A 22,574-nucleotide genomic window follows, 5' to 3' on the forward strand; every position below is an offset into this window, starting at 1 on the left:
ACTACTTCCTAATTGAAGGTATGACTTACCTTAGTCAATTAGATGAGTTTCCCATGATATGTGTATTAGTGTGTATGGTTACACATTAAATTGGACCTATAATGAATCATGAAATTAACTATTGAATAGTCTTAACTTCAACAAGCTACCATGTTGTATGGTTTCTCAACCTTGAAAAAATATTAAGTCAATGTTTAAGTCTTCAATGACTTTGACTTATGGTTGAGACCCTAAAGTGACTATATATTCCCTATGGATTGATTCACCATTGATTAATCCTAATCACAATAGATATTTTAAATAAAGGCACTATAATATCTCATGGAATTGAAATAATGTGTCCCCCTTGAGTGATTTTAAGAAATTTTGATCATAAAATTTATGGCATCATAGTAATCCTTAAGTGGAATTTGAGATATGTCATTTGTGAACTAGAGTATGTCAATTGATTACAAAATAAGTGATTTGAAACTTAAGGATGATAAAAGTAATCTTGAGAAAAGGTTGGTAGCTTCTAGCTCATTAGATTATTAACATTAATTCATGGGGAGTTTGCATATAGTGGATGGTTCATCTCAATGTAATTCCATGAAGTATTAGAGCGTAGTTAACTCTCTTTAGTGGAGTTTTGAGTCTCCCAATGGTCTTTGTTTGAGCTCATATTCTTTGTTGGCACAAAGTTTTCAGGTTTTGTAGAGAATTAATCATTTATGTGCATAAGGGTCTTTTGGTAGAAGCACAAGATTGCATAGGATTTTATGATGAATGAATTTTGGTTCTTCTAGATTGGGCTAATTAATTAATTGAAGCCTAGTAAGGCTAATTAATTCATTAAGACCTAATAGAGTAGATTAAATAACTCAAGCCCAACTTAAGCCAAACTCACTTAAGTCCATAATGATGTCTATATAAATCTTCTTTAGGGTTTAGGGTTACACACACACTCAACCATTAAATTCAGTTTTCCAAAAAGCCTCCATTTTTCTCTCTTTCTCTCTTTGTCTCTCCTCTCAAGGTGTGTAACCACCTACACAAGTGTCATGGATCTAAGATGGAGTTATCAAGTAGAAGATTAGAAGGATTTCAAGACACCTTCTACAAAAGGATTTGGGTTTGGGAACAATCACACCCTAGGTATGATTTCTAACACACCCTATAGGGTTCAAAGTTTTTATTTTTAATGCTTCCATTATGCTTAAGATCTTAAATGCATGCACCCCAAAGCCTAAATACCATATGCCAACATAAACAACTAGACTACATACTCATCCCACTCTTAGGTAGTTTCATAAATCAAGAACATTAAACTTTTAATTGATATCAAAGCATATTAAATTTTAAAATCAAAAAAAAAAAAATTTGGATTCATACTTGTATTCTTAATTCATATAACCATAATGAATAAGATTGTCTATTAACAATCCTCTTATTTTTACAAAAACGATTATCCTCATTGGAAAGCCCATATGAATTTTTCCTTAAAAATACAAAAATAGCATGTTTGGAATTCAGTTAAATTTAGGTGGAGACCTCTCTCAAAGGTAGATGGTGTTAGGATATGAACTAATGAACTTAAACCTAAACATAAATGGGATATACTTAATGATAAAGATAATGAAGCAAATGTCAAAGCTCTCTATAACATCTTTAATGGTGTGAGTTCTAAGGAGTTTTGAATGATGCCAACATGTAAATAAACTAAAAAGACTTAAGATATTTTTTTCATCACACATAAGAGCATTTAATTGTGAAGTTGTCTATCATCCAAATGTTAACTACCAAGTTTGAAATCATAAGGATGAAAGAAGGTGAAAACTTTCCTAACTTTTACTACAAATTTAGTGATATAGTAAATTCAAGTTTCAATCTAGATAAGAAGATCCTAGAATCTACAATAATTAGAAATATCCTTAGATTTTTCCTTTAGAGATTTTGACTTAAGGTAATTTACATAGAGGAAAACAAAGACATTGACTCTATGAGAGTTGGTGAACTTGTTGGGTCACTTCATGGAGCAACCCTAAAAGTTTCTATGAATGAAGATGTTGAGTTTAAAGAACCTAGAAGGACATGTATAACTCTCTCTAAGCATTCTTTATTTGCTAAGAAATTTAAGAAAACTATGAAAGTTTATAAAAAAATATATATATATTACAAAATCAAAATTAAATAAGGAGAAAAAAATCTTAAATAAAGCAAAGAGAGAAAGAAAGGAGCTCATTTAAAAATAAAAAATTCGGATGCTTTTAACTATGTTGAAAATGCTAACTTACCTAGTAAAATTGACTCTTTGAGTAAAAAAAATAACTTATTTGATAAAGTGAAAATTTTCAAGTATAAGTATAATAAATATCATTCATGAGAAAAATGATGTTATGACGATTAAAATAAACAAAATGATAGAAGAAATTGGTTGTGACTTATGAAATCTTTTATCTTGGGTCAAGGTTCCTAAGTGAAATGATTAGCAAAGGGAAATTAACCCTTATTAGGAGTTGAATCACCTTTTTAAAGGCCAAGGAGGTTGCTTCATCTATAAAGGGATCCTCAAGTGTCAACCTTTTTTGCATTATTTATAATATTTTTAGGCATAATTAGAGTAGCTATTATAGTAGACTATTTAATAGGTTTCAATACCACATAAATAAACTAGTTAATTAGCGCAACTTTTTTAGAAACCAAATTTTGAATTCAGAGAAGGGTAAAACTAGATCTAGGAATAGTCAAGTAGACACATCTCTGAAAGTTAAGCACATTTGGATTAGGAAAAGTAATCCTAAGTGTAATGTCATGTTCACTACACTTAAGGCTAGAACACATAGTAATTGGTACTTTAATTGTTATTGTGTAGGCACAAGATAAGGGATAAGTCATTCTTTAATACTTTGAAGAGTTCGATGGTGGTAATGTAACTTTTTGTGATAGCAATGTTGCCTTTGTTAAAATAAGAAGCACTATTTACAAACATGGTTGTTCTAAGCTTACTAAGGTACTTTATGTTGAGAACTAAAAGCAAATTTGATTAGCATTAATGAAATTTGTGAAACCAATTTTAGTGTGAAGTTTTTCATAATAGGTGCAATGTCCCAGATAAGGAAGGAAAGTGTATTTACATAGGACACAAAACCATGACTAATTGTTGTATAATTAATCTTAGTCCTAGTTCCTCTTTGGTATTCTATAGTATTAAACTTAACCCAATAAAGTTATGGCCTAGGAGGATAGGCATGTAAGTTTTAAAAATTTAATCAAAATAGCTAATAGAAAGCTAATTAATAATGCCCTTAAATTAAGTGCTTGTAGTAACTCATCAATCCACAAAAAATACTTCAAAAGGAAACAAGTTAGAGGGTCAAATAAGAGCATTTGGGAAATTAACACTTTTAGGTCACTTGACTTATTACAAATAGATCTTATGCATCTAATGCATATAGAGAGCATAGGTGATAAGAAATATGTCTTAGTTATAGTTGTTGACTTCAACATATATACCTATGTTTCCTAAGAGATAAATCTAAAGTAATTGAACACTTCAAGGCAATTTTCACTAGAATTCAAAATAAGAAAGGATATTTAATTGATTAGAAGTGATAGGTGGAGAGAATTTGATAATGTGGACTTTAATGATTTCTATGAAAGTAAAGACATCATGCATGAATTCTAAACTCTTAGAATTTCTCAATAGATTGAGATGTTTAAAATGAAGAATATAGTTCTCCAAGATATGACGTATCTTATGTTTCAGGTTCATGAATGAGTTACTAACTTTTGGGTTAAAGTGATTAAAATTGCTTCCACAATACCAATAGGGTTCTCGTTAAACCAAGAATGAAGAAAACTAGTGTCAAGCATTTCAAGGTCTTTGGGACTAAGTGTTATATCCTTACGAATGGTGAAAACATAGTAAAATTTGATGCCAAGTTTGAACCACATATTTTTAGGTTATTGTTCTAGAGAAAAGCCTATAGAGTATATAACTTGAATTGTAAAGTTGTTTGGAAATTTATAAATGTAATCATTGATGGATTAAAGAAATGTTCATAGGGATGAAAATCAAGATGATGATCCTTAAGAATTTATCAATGAGACAAATGAAGACATTCTAGAAGACTTGAAATATCTATCAAATAAATTAAAAGTCTTTAAGAGTGATGATAAAAAAAAAATAGAGGTCAAAAGAATTAAATCAAGAGTTCATAAAATCACTTTATTTAAAATATAATTAAAGATCCATATCAATTTACAGTTACTAGAAGACAAGTTAAGCTAAATAAGATAGAATTTATTTGTTATGTTTTTCAATTAGAGCCCAAAAATGTTGAGGAATCATTAAGAGATAAATCTTAGACTACCACACTAGATGAGAAGTTAAATTAGTTTATTAGAAATGATATGTGATACTTAGTTCCTTACATAAAGATCAAAATGTAGGGAACCCCGAACCCCGAATCATTAACCTATTTCTCTATAATTTTATGAAGAATTTACATGATAAGATAATATGTTTTTAATTACTCTCAGCTTTTATGATTATGATAATGTCTCTAGTATTAATGAGCTTAATGTTTGCAAGTTAACACTTTTGTGTATAGAATGCTTTGGAGAATTTATCATTGAGTTGCCAAGTGCTTCAAGGCTATAACTTTGTAAAAATAAAAAAATAAAAAATAAAATAAAATGAAATCATGTTTCAAGTGCTTAATTAGGCTTTCTAGTGCTCAGAACATGGTTTGGTTCCATGAAGGAGCAAACAACAATCACTTTGAGACAAACACTCTTTTAGTGGTATCTAGCACACAAGTGTTGGGTGCATTTGTTCTAGTGTTCATTCAAGCGCCCACACATGCAATTATTCAAATCTCAATCACTCAGGCCTTTTCAATTCATTTTTTTTGTTCTTATTATTCTCTATTTAGGTGGTTTCACACATACATTGCAATTCTCTTGGTGGGATTAGTTATTTTGTCATTATATTCTCATACTTGGATACATTTGCAATATCTAACCAACTTGGTATCATTGGTTTCTAGTTGGATTTGCGAAAGTATCCCCAATTCTATTTTCTCTTATAAGTATAGCAACTAAACATTTCCCTCATTTTCTCAAATCACCCACAACTTTTAAACAACTTTTTAAGAATTTACCATTATCACCACAATGATTCATCATACTATTGTTATCCATAATGGAAGGAGCATTTTCCTATTTATATAACAAATCGTAACATAGACCACATAAATTAAGAGAATTTGTATCTACGCAAAAAAAAATTATAATGGATCTTTTCATTAAAACAACAATACTCATCCTTCATTATTTATGATTGAGAAATGAATCTTATGATAAATATATTAAGGAACATAAATAAAAGACCCATTTATATTTACAAGAGAAAGAGAAGATAAATATTAAAATAGACCCAAAATATAGAGTCCAACACTTCTCAAATCCAAGTTTTGAAAAAATAAGAAAACATAAAAGTTTCAAAGTTTGAAACCTAATATCTAAATTACTAACCTAAGGATTGGTTGCTTGCATGCATGTTCTCTTTTACATGCCCTCCAAAGGCGAGCCTTGACAACCAAGACTACCAATAAGACTTCTTTTGATAATGATTTTAGGAAATATTTATAACTTTTTTAATATTTAAAAAAAATATCAAATGAATTATTTTCAAGCATACTACAAAGTGTTGATAACCTTTCTAATGTTTAAAAAATTTTATGCATAAGATAAATTAGAAACACTCCCCACAATCACCATTAAACAAGCTATAAGAGCAAAGCCCAATACCAATTACCAAAAGTAGTATTAAATCCTTATTTTTTTTAGTTTTGTACGAAATCACTAACTTATTTTTCTTAAAAAAGTTGTAATATAAACACTAAGGAAAAGTACTATCACCAAAAGTACTCCCAAGTTCCAAGTAGAGCAAAAACTTTAACTAGGATAAGGGCATACATAACCAGGTTTTAATCTGGTTATCCACACTGATCCTGAATGACAAGCCCTGGGGTTTCGTACTTTCATTGACCTGAATAAGATTGAACTGTCAATTGCCAGCCTATGGCACAATCAAAAAGGTGAAAGGATCTTAAAGCTTATCATATAGACAAAGCAATAGCAAACAAATTTTTGGTACAGCTAACCTACTTGAAAACAGAGACTACACATAGCTGCAACAACAGTTATCTGAAATTTTCTCTCTCTAAGCATCAACCCAACCAAAAATCCCCAAAGGGTTGAGAAAACCTTTTTGCCCAGGAGAACCCAATGTATTGTATTCTATTTACTCTCTGTCGATAATCGCCCGCGTGGAAGCTACATGGGAAGCATTTCTAGCAGCCTGCTCGGATGCAGTCACAAGGCCCTGTAACATTCTCAATATCTCAGTTGTGTCTTCTAAGTAGTACTTAGCTTTGCTGGGTTTCCTACCAACAGTGCAAGCAAACACTTCAGCAACTGGGGAGAGAGAAGGAAGCCCCTTTGCCCTTATTATCACTTCAAACATGTCCTCATCCGATCGATCATCTCCAATACATAGCACAAAATCTGGAAGCATCCCCTTCTGCCGCATTGTTACAAGGAGACGTTCCGCTACAAGACCCTTGTTGACACCCTGTTTTTTTCAGAACATAAAAGGGGAAAAAAAACATAAAAGATTAGGTATCACAAGGAAACAGAATTTAGTTGCTTGCTTCTTCATGTATCAAGAGAGAAGGAATGTTGCAAATGATTACAACCAATTGGAGAATCAGAGAGAATTAGTGGAGAGGCAATCCAGGATGCAGAGAAAGAAACAAGTTTACGGCTATGAATGTATGCATGCACCACGAAAAAGTTATGAGCATTCCTTCCAGAGTTAAATCATTGTCTCCAAGTATCCAATATCATCACGTAACATGATTGTTGCAATGGTTAGTTGGCAAACATCACACTCCACCTTTAAACCCTTGTTCCCCACTCACATAATTCATATGCAAGCTACACCTCACACGTTTCATGCTTGCACAGTTGCACCAACTAAAGTTCACTGTGAGAGTTTCAACCATAAATCATTACAAGCAAGAAATATCATGGAGATTGCTATTTGCACACCATGCAAAGCTTTGCTCAAGTTTGATAACCGATTTTACCTATTACTTCACACCTAATTAAGGATATAAAAGTCATTTAGAGAAGGAACAATTTCCATTCACACTTTTTTCTCTTGAAGTTGGTACAAGTCATTGCTTCCAAGTCACCAACACAAATATGAAGCACATGCACCCCTCTAGTATCATATAAATCTCGAAAACTATTTTAAAAATTGGATTGGAGAACATGCACAACATATTCACATCAACAAGAATTCCACATATGCCCAAAATGATAGCAATAAAACTATGCTTCCATTTGGGTGATGCTAGGTTTCTCTTGGCCACTAAGTGGAAAACGCCACTTAGTCAGAGATCCTGGCCTTCCTGAATATTCTAAAGAGGAAAAGCAGAAGGTGATTATTCTACTATTATCACATGGGTACTTATAATCTTTCAGGTTCTTGGAGGATCATCTACAAGATAAGAGAGATCTAAAGTCACTCCTCCAGAATGGAAGATGAGCTTTAATTCAAGAGACCCTAGTCAAGAGGCAGATTTCCTCGCCAGTGTTGCTACTATTGTGAGTTCAAATGGCCTAAACTCTTCCTCAAGATCATAATTCATATTTCTTCTTCACCTTTTCAGAGTCCATACCTTGACAAATGATTCACCACCCTTCAGCCAAATTTACTTAACACAATAAATGACAAACAAACTATATTCTCTTCAGTTTATAATTCAAACATAGAAGCAGAAGTTAATATACAGAAAAACAAAAAAAAACCCAAAAAACAAAAAAAAAAAAAAAAAAACATAAAAAAACCATAAAAATCTTTGATAACTTTTATATTTACAACGATCCCTTATTGAACAGAAAATGGATTCTTAACTTCCAAGTACCTCTCAATATCGAGTTTTATACTTGATATAGAACAATTAAGAAGGTGACACTAAATTCCATCCTAATTTAAATAATCAATCCAACTATATCGCAAGCAAAAACATTACAATGAAAAAAATGGTAGCCCCACAAAATTTACCCACAAAAAGCGATTATTTATGGCATATATACATCCCACACATTTGTGGAAAGAATATAGAGACCAATTTTTTCTTTTTCTTTTTTATATGCATGGACTGATGAAACTAAATTTTATAAATTGAAAGGACAAGAACACGATTAAAAATTGTATGTTCTGCAGATTCAGAGACAAGGGAAAGGACAGGAGGAGACAAGAGAGGAGAAAGCACAAATAAAATAGCCAAAAACTGGGATTCCATCCTGTTAGCTCAAGACTAAGAGAATGCTTGTTAGCCATCCAATCAACTCCTAAAGAATCTCTTTTGGTGATCCTAGTCTGATTCAATAACTCTGAGCCCATAGGCAAGGCTACACATACATCCACACTGGATTGCTCATTCAGATGTGACATCCTAACTAAGATGAGCATCCCAGTGAGTCCTAATCCTGCGATTTCCAACTAGAGTGTGTCCAATGAGTCCCTTGTAGTAATTCTACTTAGTCCAACAATTCCGAGCCCCTATGTAAGGCTTGCAGCACAAGTATTATTGGATCCAAAAGGATGCACTTCAGAGCCTTTACCATATAGGAGATTTTCTTTGAACTTTATCATTATTAGTAGTAGCAGCAGCAGCAGTATTCGAAAGTATGGAAAGCAACACAAAAGCACATAAACAAGGGACCCCATGGCCAAGGTATGCCAACTTGTTAGATACATGATTCACCAGTCAATAAATAGGTATGACTGAATTGCCTTGACTAGACTCCATTAGATCCATGGAAGATTGACCCTTTGCCACTGCAGAAGATCAAGAGCCTACTTTGACATGATAAGAAGCAAAATATCCCTAGCATCTGAGATATGAAGCTAGTGGTTTTATAAAGCAAGTATTGAAGCAACAAATATGCACCACTTGTGCAAGCAGTACCAGAGAATATAAACAGATTGTACAACCTATTAAAAGACTCACCAGGGCAAATCCTATTCTCTGATCAAATCAGAGAAGTGAATTAGATTTGAAAAAGTCTAGAAAAGAAATTGTAAAAAATTGATTTAGATCATACCCTCTAAAGAATCTTATCTTTTCTCCCCATAAAGTTCAGTTCCGCTACAATTTTGATAGGTAAGCAGTAACCATGTATTCAAAAGAGAAGCACCAAAAAGCACCCAAAGTACACCCATAATGATCAGATTCTATACCCATAATGATTAATTAGAAAGTTTGTAAAATTTAGAACATTTGAGGAAACTAGCAACAAACATGGAGGCTTAGACCATTCTTTTTATATCTGCAACTGAACACCTTGGCACCGAATGGATTGATGTTAGACAGGAAGCAAAAAGCTACTAACCTGAGGTTTAACTTCTACAATATGTTGACCACTCTTGACAGAAACTGGCTCATTGGCAAGAACACTTTCCAGGTGATCTAGAAGCTCCTTAGCCTGGCAAGAGCCAAAATCCGGATCTGCATATTGATAATTCCAAACAAGTGCACTTTCTTTGGTCTCTATGGTAGAACCATCAGTTGTTTCAGTGTATAATTTCATAACTGGCTCTGCAATCTGTTTCCAATCAAAGTCTGTCACAGGCAAGCAAGTTTCCCACTCTGCATCATGACTTAGCCTGAAAAGAATAACGGTAAACTTGGTATTATTACAATGATGAAAATAACACAAATATTATGGGTTGTTTTGGTATATTTGTGTTTTCATGATTTTGATCATAGTGACTGCGGCTGAGTATTGGAGTTGCAAGATATTGACAGTGAAGTTAATGTTGAATTAGTCTCAACTGACGTAGACATTAAACTACTTTTTTCTTTGCAAAAGAAAAACTGCAAACAGAGCAAAGGAAATAAAAAATAGCTCCCAAAGACTAATGATTTTTCTGTAAAAGTTGAAAAAAAATAGGCTTTGTTTCATCCCTTCAGAGTTATGGGGCTCATGCCAACTCATTCCAACTTTAGGTTTAGCCTTTCTCTTCAATAAGTTCATCTCATAAAAACTGTGAAAATAGCAACATGCCCAAACAATAGTTCATGCATATGCCCATTGCATCATCATCCTACAAAACCAAACCATAACAAGCAGATTTGTAGGCTTTAGGCAGTGCACACCATTGAGGATTTCCAACACTCAAAGGTCAGCACAACTCTCTCAGGAGCTCAGTTCACTGTGAACCAAGCCTCTTTCAACTTAAAAGCTCATGAAGAAAATCTCAGCTTCAAAGCTACGGCAGCAATTTGGGCATGTTGGCTCCAGTTGGAAGCCAACACAACCCCTAGACCATGTCCTCAAATTGGAAGCTTTTAACCCAAGGTCAGGTTAAGCGAATTTGGTGAAAACCTAACTCTTTTGTAAATTTGTAGGTTTTGCAATTATTATTACCTCAGTTGCATTTACAATTAATCAAGCATAATTAAAAACCATGCTTTACAAAATGATGCATTTATAAATGGAAGCAAAAATATGTGCAAGACAATATAAAAACTTATAATAAATATGGAATGAAAATAATTACAATTTTATATAATGAAAACAACTTACATCAATTTGAATTAAGGCTTCCTTGCATGTTTATAATTGTTAAAATGATTCATCCATCTTCCACTTTATCTATTTTTTTTTTTAACCAAGAAACCTTCCATGACTGAGCCATTCGGACTTGAAGTCAGCACCGGGTAATCCAGGGCATCAGAACAGTGGTAGGAATCGAATGTGGGACCATAAACCTCAACCACACATCTTAGCACTCACCCTAACCAACTGGGCACCCTGACAGGCTTTATCTACTTTGTGTTTTTAGTCATGTATTGGTTGTGACAAAAGTAAGCAAACAAAGATAGTTAATTGTTAGAAACTTCAACTGTGATAGGAAATTTCTCAAGTTTCTGCATTGTTTCTAAAAAAATAGACTATTAATTTCCTATGTTTAAAATAATAGCATATGCATGTGTTATGTCAAGCCTAGGTGCAGAGACCTCAATCTAACATTAGGTCCAGCTGGGATCAACCAACCTTGCAATTTTTAGGTTGGGTTGGATTCATTGCTGCCATACTCAAGGTACAGTCACTTGGAAACCTAAAGTGTTCATCTAGGTTTTACATCAAACATTTTCAGTGGCATCCAAAAGATCACATCATATCTTAATACTTTCGAGAATTGAGTTCTAGTCAGTGTTTGGATATCATGGAAATTGAATTGGTCAATTTTCCTACACATAACATTTGGACACAAATACTGATGTCCAGGCATGGAGACACAACAATGATTGCCAGAATACTTTAGAAACAAGATCAATTTTTTGAAAATTTTAAATGGTACCAGAACAATTAATAGATAAACAAGGTAAAACCCTTGAATTTAAATGCTATCAATATCAAAATGGACTATTTCAAATCCTACCTAAGGCACCATCTGATTCACTTTTATGACTTTTTCCGTGGACCATATGGAGCTGACCTATGGAGCTCAGGTCAGCTCCATATATTTACAGGCCTGACTACTAGCAACCTAAGTCTTAGAAAACAAACCTGCAGGAGATTAAATTACTTGTAGATATTCTTAACTGTAATCCATACCCAAAAGCGATTGCATTTTTAGCAACTGATGTTTAAAAAGCAGAAAGAAAGTTCAACGGGAGCTAAAAAGGTGAATTTACCTCAAAAAATAACCATGCTCAGCTGCAATCCCAAGCTTCTCACAAGAAGAAAACCCTTCAGTAAGAGTCTTCTTGTCCTTCCCACTAACAACGAAGACAACATTCTTGGGATCACCACACAAGTTATTCAAGATCCCTATAGCCTCTGTATTAGGAATTGTACTGATTGAACTCTGCAGCATCATGGTACCATCACAATCCAAAAGAATTGCCCGATTCTTGGTCCTCTTATAAGCTGAAACAATATGCTCAACTGAAAGCTTCCTGAAATTCGGGTCCAAAGCAATTACCCGGAACCCTAAACCAAAACCAATACCCCAGCACCTCCTCCTCACATGATCCCTACAGGCCCTTTCAAGATCCTGCAAAAAACTATGTGCCCAATAAGCAACATCATGTGTACTCACATACCTATAATGCTTCTCATGTCGCATCTGTTTCTCTGGCTCAGGGACAATTAAGGCAGACTCCATAGCTTCAGCTACAGCATCAATGTTCCATGGGTTGACTCGAATTGCCCCGCTTAGTGATGGAGAACACCCAATGAACTCAGAAACCACCAGCATGCTCTTTTTGGGTGTTGATGGATTTAGTCCCAGGGTCTCATCAAGCTTTTCATTTCCTTGACGGCATATAATATATTCATAAGGTATAAGGTTCATTCCATCCCTCACTGCTGTAACGAGACAGCACTCTGCAGTTACATAATAAGCAATCCGCTCATAGAACTGAAGGGGTGTATCAATTAAAACCACTGGATGATATCCTGGACGTCCAAATGTCTCATTAATTCTCCTTACTGTCGCATGGGTTTCAGATTGAACCTCCTGTACATCCTTTCCTCGGCCTCTGGCAGGGTTTGCAATTTGAACCAACACAACCTTGCCCCTCTTGTCAGGATGTTGTGTAAGCAATTGTTCCATTGCCAAAAGCTTCAAACTGATCCCTTTGAAGATGTCCATGTCATCAACCCCAAGCAAAACAGTCTGACCCCTAAACTGGTCCCGTAACTCTGCAACTCGAGAGTCAGTCTCTGGAAGATTCAGCACAGACCGAAGTTGTCCCATATGAATTCCAACAGGAAGAATCTTAATGCTAACGGTTCGACCATAATACTCAAGCCCTATGTAGCCTCGCTTAGATTGATAAGCAAGGCCAAGCATTCTACTACAACAAGAGAGGAAGTGCCTGGCATAATCAAAAGTATGAAAGCCAATTAGGTCAGAATTCAGAAGTGCTCTTAGAAGCTCATCTCTTACAGGAAGTGTCCGGTATATCTCTGATGATGGGAACGGACTGTGCAGGAAGAACCCAAGCTTCACCCTATTAAACCTCTTCCTCAAAAATGTTGGCAAAACCATCAAATGGTAATCATGAACCCACACAAAATCTTCATCAGGGGTAATCACTTCCATTACTTTATCTGCAAATATTTTGTTCACCGAGACATAAGCTTGCCAGAGGGACCTATCAAACCTACCACCAAGGTCTGGGGAGAGAGGAAGCATGTAATGAAACAAAGGCCACAATTGCTGTTTACAGAACCCATGATAGAATTTACTAAATAACTCAGGAGGGATGAAGGCGGGGACACATTTGAAGGTTTCAAGCAAGGTTTGAGCAACATCATCTTGTTCACTTGGGTCAATTTGTTCTCTAAGACAACCAACATAGAGTACTTCTACGTCTTCTCCAAGCCCATCTTTGAGCTGTAAGAGAAGGGAGTCCTCATCCCAGCTGAAACACCACTCTCCACTGCCATCTGAGCTCCGATGAGCCCGGAGTGGAAGCTGGTTTCCCACAATTATCATCCGATCCTGAGATACAGATGAAGGAGCATCAGAGGTCACACTATTGGAGGTCTCATCATCAAGCTCAGACAATACTCCAGCAACAGTTGCCACTCGAGATATCTTCTTCCCCCCTCGGCCAAATGTGGGGGAATCCCCAGACACGAGATCCAAGAGATTAGAATAGGACCTTGAGACCATGGTGGAAGAAGGATAAGAACTTTTGGTCTACTGAAAATAGCAGGAGGACTATTTTGATTCCTCTTTCATCCAACAATCAAAATAAAATTCTGCAAGAAAAAAAAAAAAATCTCCATGAGAAGATAGAATCAGAATATAGAAAGCAAAAACTCCTGAAATCACAGTATAAAACAAAAACACACAAATCCTTCATTACCAATTGGTCTTCTAGTAAATATAGTGTACAAGAATTCATCAAAAACCAAGAAAATTTTCTTAGATTCTAATGATTATTAAGAATTCTGAAAATCCAATCTAGCATATAATACTTTAATGCAAGAAACTTAAGTCTTTCTAAGCCCCTCATACAATATTTGTTCCGTATCAACAGACCTCCAAGTCTCCAAATATGCAACAATTGAAACGAAATCAAGAACCCATATATGAAAATAAAGATAAAAAAATAAAATAAAATAAAAAAACTACCCCAGAATGCCTTGAGCAAATCCCAGAAAAATCTAAGCAAATTGAAGAATATATAAACATTCAGGAAGTACCCAGATCCAAAAATAAGAAAATTACCCGACACTCCAATCAATACCCAATACTAAAATGAATTCTCTACGCTAGAAAACCCAGAAAAATCTAAACTAACCGACAAATAACATTGACATTTAATGGCTACCCAGAGGCTAAATCTGGCCTAATAGAATGCAAAAACAAAAATCAAATGAAAGGATTACCTCCAGACTCAAATCAACACCAAACCCAGAAAATTCAACAACACTGAAAAGGGATTCTCCACACTGCAAAACCCATTAAAACAGCTCAAGAAAAGAAAAGAAAAATGCACAGCCGAACCCTCTCTATTCACAAAATATCTGAGAGGTGCAGAGAATCAACTCATAAAGTGAAGGGAACATGCAACGAACCCAGAACATGGGCAACAAGACGAATGGGCAAGTGTGAAAAAAGTGACAGAAAGTGGCATGCAACATGGAAGAAAAGAAAAAGATAAAAAACCCATCAAAAGTTAGAAGCTTTATAGGCACTGATGAAGCAGAAGAAGAAGAAGCAGAAGCAGCAGTCTATAGCAGCCTACCTCCAAAAAGTAACAAGGGAGAGAGAGAGAGAGACTGAAAGAGAGAGTTTAGATTTTTGATATGTAGAAACGAGAGAAACAATAGATTCTTCTTCTTCTCTCTCTCTCCCACCTGAGAATTGATACAATGGGACATCCACATACCCCTTTTTCCAGTTTTTCATTTCCAATTTTTCTTTTTTAACTTTTTTTTTTTTTTTTTCAATTTTGTTGACATCCGACAAGAAAGGGGGTAGTCTTTTTACAAAGCATTTGATTCTCTCTCTCTCTCGCTCTCTCTGTCTCTCAGTGCTTGTGATGACGGGAGGAACAAACAACAGTTCTCTCCAATTTCTCTCTCTTCCCAACCATGGTTAATTTTTTTATTTTCTTGGTATCCAAGGGTTTTTTTTTTAGAGAATTATGTTTTGGGGATAGATGACCCCAAATTAACAAAAGGTCCATGTAACTCTTTAAATTGAGCCCAAGACCTAATGAAAGTATGGAAATTGAGTTGAAGGATATCATTTTTCAGTATTTCCAAAAATGTCCTTTGTTGATTTTGAGAAAAAATTAATATTTTTAATATTTTTTATTTAATTTAATATTTTAAAAAAATACTTTTATGTAATTTAATATTTTTTAAAATACTTTTATTTAATTTAATATTTTTTTAAAATAAATTTATTTAATTTAATATTTTCAAAAAATATTTAATTTAATATTTTTTTAAATACTTTAATTTAATTTAATATTTTTGAAAAAAAAAATTAATTTAATATTTTTGAAAAAAAATTATTTAATTTAATATTTTTGAAAATTACTTTTATTTAATTTAGTATTTTTAAAAAAAAAATTATTGAAAAAAAATTATTTAACTTAATTTTATAAAATATTTTATATGTGTTCTAAAAGGATATATTTGTCCGTTACTATTTCATATCCTTCAACTCAATTTGAAGAATTATATGGACATTTTGTTAATTTAGGGCCCATCTACCCTCAAAAGATAATTCTCCCTTTTTTTTTTCTCTTTTTCTTTTGATTATTCCTACGTGTCTACCTAACTCTATTTGAGGACTGTTGCTCCATTTTCGCCTCCAGCGCGTGGAATCACGGACCAATCACATGACATTCTTGGCCTTTCGGTTACCGTCACTTTCTTGATCAAACTAGTAAAAACAATTTTATTTTTTAAAACAGTAAAGAAAGTTGCACCAATTTTGGTCAACAGCATGACATGTCATCTTTCCTTTGCTAATTCAAGAAATAAAATTTTAAAAATAGAAAATTTGTCCATTTCCGCCGGAGGAATTTTTTATTCTTAAAAACCAAAAAAAAAAAATGTTTTCAAAGAATATTTTTAAAATATTTCCACCTATTTTTTTTATTATTTGTAATATTTATTTTAAAATTAAAATAAAAGATTTTTTGAAATAGAGATTTTTTTCACTTCATTTCATTTCTCCCTTTACATTTTGTTTAAAAACTAGTCAAATTTATAAGGAAAATTATAATTTACAAATAAATTTGGTCTTAAAATGTTTTAAAATGGCACTTAAATTAAACAAATTCTTTGATTTGATTTATAAACTTTTAACTCTTACTTAAGTACATTTGTTAATGATATTTTTTAAGGCAATTTAAGTTTCTTTTGTTTTGAATAATAATATTTTCATTAAAAATATTTTTAATAAAGGCGATTCAATGTTTCAATATAAATAAAAATAGTATTATTATGGTTAATTTCATTCACGTGTAGAGGTTTTAATTAAATACATTTACTTTTCGTAGTTTAAAATTTCTTTAAATACCATTTTTATTATTTTTATTTAAAATTAATAACTACCATACTTTAAAAGTATTTAAAAAATTTTACTTGAAAGTTATTAATTTAAAATTATTTTATGAAAAAGAGCTAACGATCTCTTTTACGAGATTTTATGAAGAGTTTGTAATTGAAGATAAAATTAATATTAATTTTTAATAAGTCGAAAGCAAAATATTGAATTTTGAATATTCGATAGCAAAGTGTAAAAGGTGTTAATGATATTTTTTATAGCAATTTAAGTTTCTTATGTTTTGAATAATAATATTTTCATTAAAAATATTTTTAATAAAGGCGATTCAATGTTTAAATATAAATAAAAAATAGTATTTTGATAATATTTTTATGGTTAATTTCATTCACCTTTTCAAAGGTTTACCGGTTTTAGTTAAATATATTTAGTTTTTTGGTAAATTAAAATTTTCATCAATATCATTTTTATTATTTTTATTTTTTAAAAAACATATGAAAATCATAAATAATCCTATGAACATCTATTTAAAATTAAGAACTAAAATTAATATGTACTATATTTTAAAATCATTTAAAAAATTCCACTTGTAAGTTGTTAATTCAAAATTATTCCCTCTTTTACCATTTTATGAAGAGTTTGTAATTGAAGATAAAATTAATATTAATTTTTAATAAGTCAAAAGCAAAATTTTGAATTTTGAATATTCGATAGCAAAGTGTAAAAGGTGTTAAAAGATGGAAAGGGTTAAATGTATTTGACCCAAGAGTGCTACAAATAAAAACACTTGATAGGACAAGAAATGACTCCAAATTGGAGAGGAGAAAGGGCGATTATAAAGAAATGTCTCCAAATTGGTATCTGACGTATGAAATATGTGTTTTTGGTATGTGACGTATGAAATATGGGATTTTGGCGGTGTGTGTAATTTTGATGAATTTGTATTATTAAAATTTGGGAAAGTGGGTTTGGTGTGTAGAAAAGGAGTGTGGTGAGCACGTTAAAGTGGGAGCATTGGCAGCACTCTATGATGGTATTGGGGATGTCAACATTTTCAAAATTCTAATCATAATACTCCAAGGCTGTCTCCAGCCCTCCTATTGAATTATTAATTGTCTTAGTTTCCTCACCTCTTTAAAACTTAGTAATTTAACATCCCCTTTGTGAATGAATTTAGGAAACGTTTTTAATATTTAAAAATTTTTATCATCCAAATATTAAAATCGTTTTCTAAAATTACTCTCAAACAAATTATCAGATTTTATAACACATTTACAAATATTGTAATTTGAAATAATTTTAGTAGAAGCGATTTATAATAGGTGTTTTTAATAAAATCATTTATTACGCATTTCTTTGTAAAACACTTAAGTAAATTCTTAAATTTTTTTAAAGTATTTTCTAAATCTTACTACACATGTAATTTTCTTTCAAAAACATTTTTTAAATTAAAAGTGCTTCTTAATTTATGTACGAGGTTTAAAGTTCGTATGTAATATTTTTAGAAAACATTTTCAATTTTAAAATTTTTTTTTCAAAAAAAATGTTAGGTATCTGATAAAATTTAGAAAATATTTTTAAAAAATTAAAAAAATCATTAGAAAATTGAAAATTCACTTTTACTATTTTATAATGAAAATTATTTTTAAAATATTATCAAATGCATTCTTGATATAAATATATTAAGCCATTATTAACTTCAAATTTTATCGATTAACATCTATAAACATATTTCATATGTAAAATTTATATTTTAAAAAATAAAATTTATCTTTTTATAGAATTATTAAAACCATATATATAAAATATTTGTATTTAAAATTTCTCTAAATATAGATTTTATAAACATAATAAATTTATAAAAAATATTAATTAAAGAAATTCGAAATTAACTATTGTAAGGTATATTTACACTAAATATATGTCTTTTTGGATTTTTCTTTTCTTTCCTTCTCTTTTGTTTTTACACGGCCATGCTCTCTCATGCCAGCTAAATTTCAACCCACTTTCCCCTCCTAGTCCCCACCCTCCATTCATCTTGGTCCTACTAAGGAACATTGGCATACACTAAATATTATTAATGTCTATCTTAAAATAAATAGATATAGTTAATTTCATTCCTTTTTCCTTAGTTTTTAACTAAAAACACATTATCTTAAAATCTCATCAAATATTTCCATTATTTTAATTGAGAGTGGAGGTAGATGAAAATAACGAATAAAAAATATAAATGTATTTGATGAAATTTCAAATTAAAAAGAATTAAATGTATTAGCCACAACTTAATTTTTTTTAAAAAAAAAAATTAAAATAATAATTTTAAATTTTGAAATATATATATATATATATATATATATATAATTCACTATCTTAAAATTTTAAATTTTTAAAAAAAATTATTTTTACAAATATAAGGTAAATATATATCTTTTGTATAAGAGTTTCTATTTATATATATATATATATATATGAAATTGATAACTATTTTCTCATTTTTTAAAAATAAAAAAGTGATTTTATTATTACCTTGTCTCTTTATTATTTAATTAATCACCGACTTTAGATTTTATTTATAATTATTTTGTTGTCTAACTATTATTATTATTATTATTATTATTATTATTATTATTAACCTGTTTAGCATTTCTTTTAGTGAAAGTATTTTTATTAAAAGTATTTTCTTCTGAATCACTTTTGTGAAAAATGTTTTTCAAGAATGTAGAAAAGTGATTATAATAATGTTTTTGATAATATATTATATAAGTATAAAACATTTTAAATAATAGTAAATTATTAAAAAAAAGACATTTATTAAAAAAGAAAATATTATAATAAATTGGAAACTTTTATTACAAAAATGTATGTATATAAATATTTATATTGTTAAAAAAAATATTTTTATAAAAGGGAATTGAAAGAGGAAGAGGAGAGTGATAAGGAAGCGGGGAGTGAAAGAAAAATGAAGAATAGCGAGAAATGGTATTTTATGAATATATGAAAATTGTTTAAATGTTTTTTTTAAAAACACCTCTCAAGTGCTTTTCTAAAAAACACTTGACCTTTTTTTCTAAATTTTCAAAATTAATATTGTCAAACACCTTTTTTTTTTTACCTTAAAAACAATTTTATAAAGCATTGCCTATTTCCTATTCATTAATGTGCTTTTTATGAGGAAAAAAAAAAGGATTTTATTATGATTTACATGTTGACGTAATTATCCCCATTCTTTATAATGTTTTCATTCCCAACACACCGACGAATATAACCAGTTAAACCAAATTTAGCTTAATTAAATACTTTGTTTTTTCAAAATTTAAAATTTTATTGGATTAATTTAATTTAAAACCAAAACTTTTGATTCAATTTACTGATTATCAACATTAAACCCTAACTCAATTTAACTAAATTGTGCCAACTCCTAATTTGGATTATTGATTAACTAATAAAAATTAAAAATGCGCTCTTATGGATTTGTACGGACTTACAAAAAGGAGTAACCTAATGGTTGTTTCGGGCACGTCTCTTTAATAGCTAAGTTAACTTCGAGAATTCTGAACAAAGTTTTAATATAAATGAGCGTATCTACCTTTGTTTCTGATCTCTTTAATGACTAAGTTAACTTCGAGAATTCTGAACAAAGTTTTAATATAAATGAGCGTATCTACCTTTGTTTTCGATCATGATGTCTTTTTATAGTGACGAGTCTTGTAATGTTATTCGAACATTTATGAGTGATATTTATTAATGCTCTAATACGCATTAACACTTAATCTGCAATTACTTGATCATTAAAAATGACAGATGATTGAGGCATTAGTTGTCTTAAATAGCGCATAATGGTTGCATTTATATCCTGACAGTCCAAAGGACAATTAAGGTCTTTGATCGAGTTTTACATCGGACGGACAACACAGTATGAGGAAGCCAAAGGGCTGGTAGGGCCCATATATTTTAATTTATTTTCTCTACCTAACATGAATTCTCTTCATTTCTCACATTCTACAACGCATCTTTAAAGAGAGTTGAAACAAACCCTTGTGTATGATTGGCATATGTAAATGAGGTGGTAGAGGAGTCTTATAAGGGTAGTTGACTCTCACGGTCTCCGTCTCACCTCACTATTCAAAGTCAGTCGGACCACACGCTTGCCGGCTTGTCGTGGCCTCTTTGACGGTGCCATCTACCCATGAACCGTTGCAGTTTGGAGTACCGAAACTGCCCTTAACTTTCTCACAAAATGTCCAAAATCCCATGTGAAAGTTGGCCCTCACCCCAATCGATATCGCAATCATTCAGGGGAAGGGTGGCCCCACGGGCCATTTTTTGTTGCACTCGATTTGGTAACAACTCCCCATGCTATATTTTAAATTATGATAGTTAAAAAATTTATTGTCAAATGTAGGGTATTTTTAATAATATTAATAGAAAATTATTTTTTTTAAAGGATAACTTTGGTTTAAATATTAAAAAAATATTTTTTAAAAAAGATAACTTCAAATTTTAATATTTAAATTGAAACTATTTTTTCAAAAAACAATTTCCTATTTGATTTCTTTCCATTATTTTAAATTTGAAAATATTTTTTACATTCATATTTTTAAAAAGTACTATGATTTTTTTCAAAGTCCCATAATCTATGTGCTTAAACTTCACCTACACTTTCCCTTTGGTTTTTTAAATATTCTTTTTTTTATCAAAAAAAATTCAACAAATAATTTATTGCCTTAATTTGGATTGATTTTTTTTTAGTTTTTTTTTTCTCTCTCTCTTTTATTTTTTATTTTTAAAAAATTGTTAAATAAAATAAAGAAGAATAAAAGAAAAGGTAATAGAAGAAGAGAAGACGAAGAGAAAAATGCTTCTAAATGCCTTTTTCATTAACCCTAAATTTTTTTTTAGGAGAAAAACATCAAATACATCATAGATTATCATCACTAATTGTGTTTATAGTCATCCACACCTTTCCATATTTACATCTCTTAATATCTCCTCATAATAGCATGATTATACTCTTCACTTTTGTTGCTTGAGAGAATTTTAGTGTAAAATATTATAATGTCATATCTTAACTTCTTCAATGTAATAGCTAGTGATACTTTTGTTAATAGATCAATTACATTATCATTTAACTATATTTTTTGAATAATAGTTTCATCACTCTTTCTTAAAGGTCATGAACATAAAAAAACTTGAAACAGATATGTTTAGTTCTATTAGCTTTAATATATCCCTTCCTTAATTTGTACGATGAATAAAATATTATTTTCATATAATATTATTGGTTTGTCTCTGTTAGGGTTTAACCCACATCCATTAATTCAAAGATAAAGTGCATACTATCTTTGGTGATTTGAAATGGTGTTAATCATTATTTTCTGTAGTGATTGTCATGTTGCTATGGTACTATCATATAGAAATACATATCATGCTTGAAAACAAACATTATAAGGATCTAAAAGATAACCAACATCGGCATATTTAAGCAATAATGATACTAATCTTGATGAATAAAAAAAACTCATATAGGTTGTCTTATGTAGAGATCATAGGACATATTTTACTCTATTCCAATATCTTCAAGTTAGTATAAAACTATATATTGCTAGTAAATTAATAGAAAATGCTCTGCTTGGTTGTGTATAATTTACTAGATACATTAAAATATTAGTTACATTAAGATATGGTAACTTTGAGCTAAGTAACTTTCATCATCTTTATGGAGAAGCGGGTCTTCTTTCATTTAAAGTAAACATACAACCATAAAAGAACTCAACAAGTATGATTTTTCCAAATGAAAATGTTTCCAAATTTTTTCTATATATGTAGACTAGACTAGTGGACTGATCCATTTAGAAAATATGCGATCACTAAGTTGAAGCTTAATTCTTTCTTTAAATAATTAATTTTTCTTGCGAGCTCTTCTGCATATACTAAAACAATTACAAATTTAGAATTGATC

General features: G+C 31.0%; 1 protein-coding gene across 3 annotated transcripts; it reads right to left on the reverse strand.

The window, feature by feature from the left end:
• Positions 1–5,997: 5,997 nt before the first annotated feature.
• LOC100259175 (alpha,alpha-trehalose-phosphate synthase [UDP-forming] 5) lies at positions 5,998–15,207 on the reverse strand. 3 transcript variants are annotated; one of them, XM_010665027.3, is made up of 5 exons: positions 14,838–15,155; positions 14,479–14,541; positions 11,766–13,845; positions 9,454–9,727; positions 5,998–6,619 (listed from the first exon to the last, which is right to left on the reverse strand). In XM_010665027.3, the coding sequence occupies exons 3-5, from the start codon at positions 13,754–13,756 to the stop codon at positions 6,290–6,292; spliced, it is 2,595 nt and encodes an 864-aa protein (XP_010663329.1). In that variant the 5' UTR covers positions 13,757–13,845; positions 14,479–14,541; positions 14,838–15,155; the 3' UTR covers positions 5,998–6,289. The 3 variants fall into 3 exon arrangements, with proteins under 3 accessions (XP_010663329.1, XP_010663335.1, XP_002277503.2); XM_010665033.3 differs by lacking the exon at positions 14,479–14,541 and having other exon boundaries at positions 14,838–15,207; XM_002277467.5 differs by having other exon boundaries at positions 14,479–15,118.
• Positions 15,208–22,574: the final 7,367 nt, after the last annotated feature.

Source organism: Vitis vinifera, chromosome 2 (assembly GCF_030704535.1).
Source record: "Vitis vinifera cultivar Pinot Noir 40024 chromosome 2, ASM3070453v1".
Lineage (NCBI taxonomy): Eukaryota > Viridiplantae > Streptophyta > Magnoliopsida > Vitales > Vitaceae > Vitis > Vitis vinifera.

Excerpts from the sequence above, each read along its gene's own strand:
- LOC100259175 (XM_010665033.3), bottom strand. The coding sequence starts at position 13,756 with ATGGTCTCAAGGTCCTATTCTAATCTCTTGGATCTCGTGTCTGGGGAT. Across the intron at positions 9,728-11,765 it reads GAGCATGGTTATTTTTTGAG|GCTAAGTCATGATGCAGAGT; the intron begins GTAAATTCACCT and ends TATTCTTTTCAG. Across the intron at positions 6,620-9,453 it reads TTGTAGAAGTTAAACCTCAG|GGTGTCAACAAGGGTCTTGT; the intron begins GTTAGTAGCTTT and ends TGAAAAAAACAG.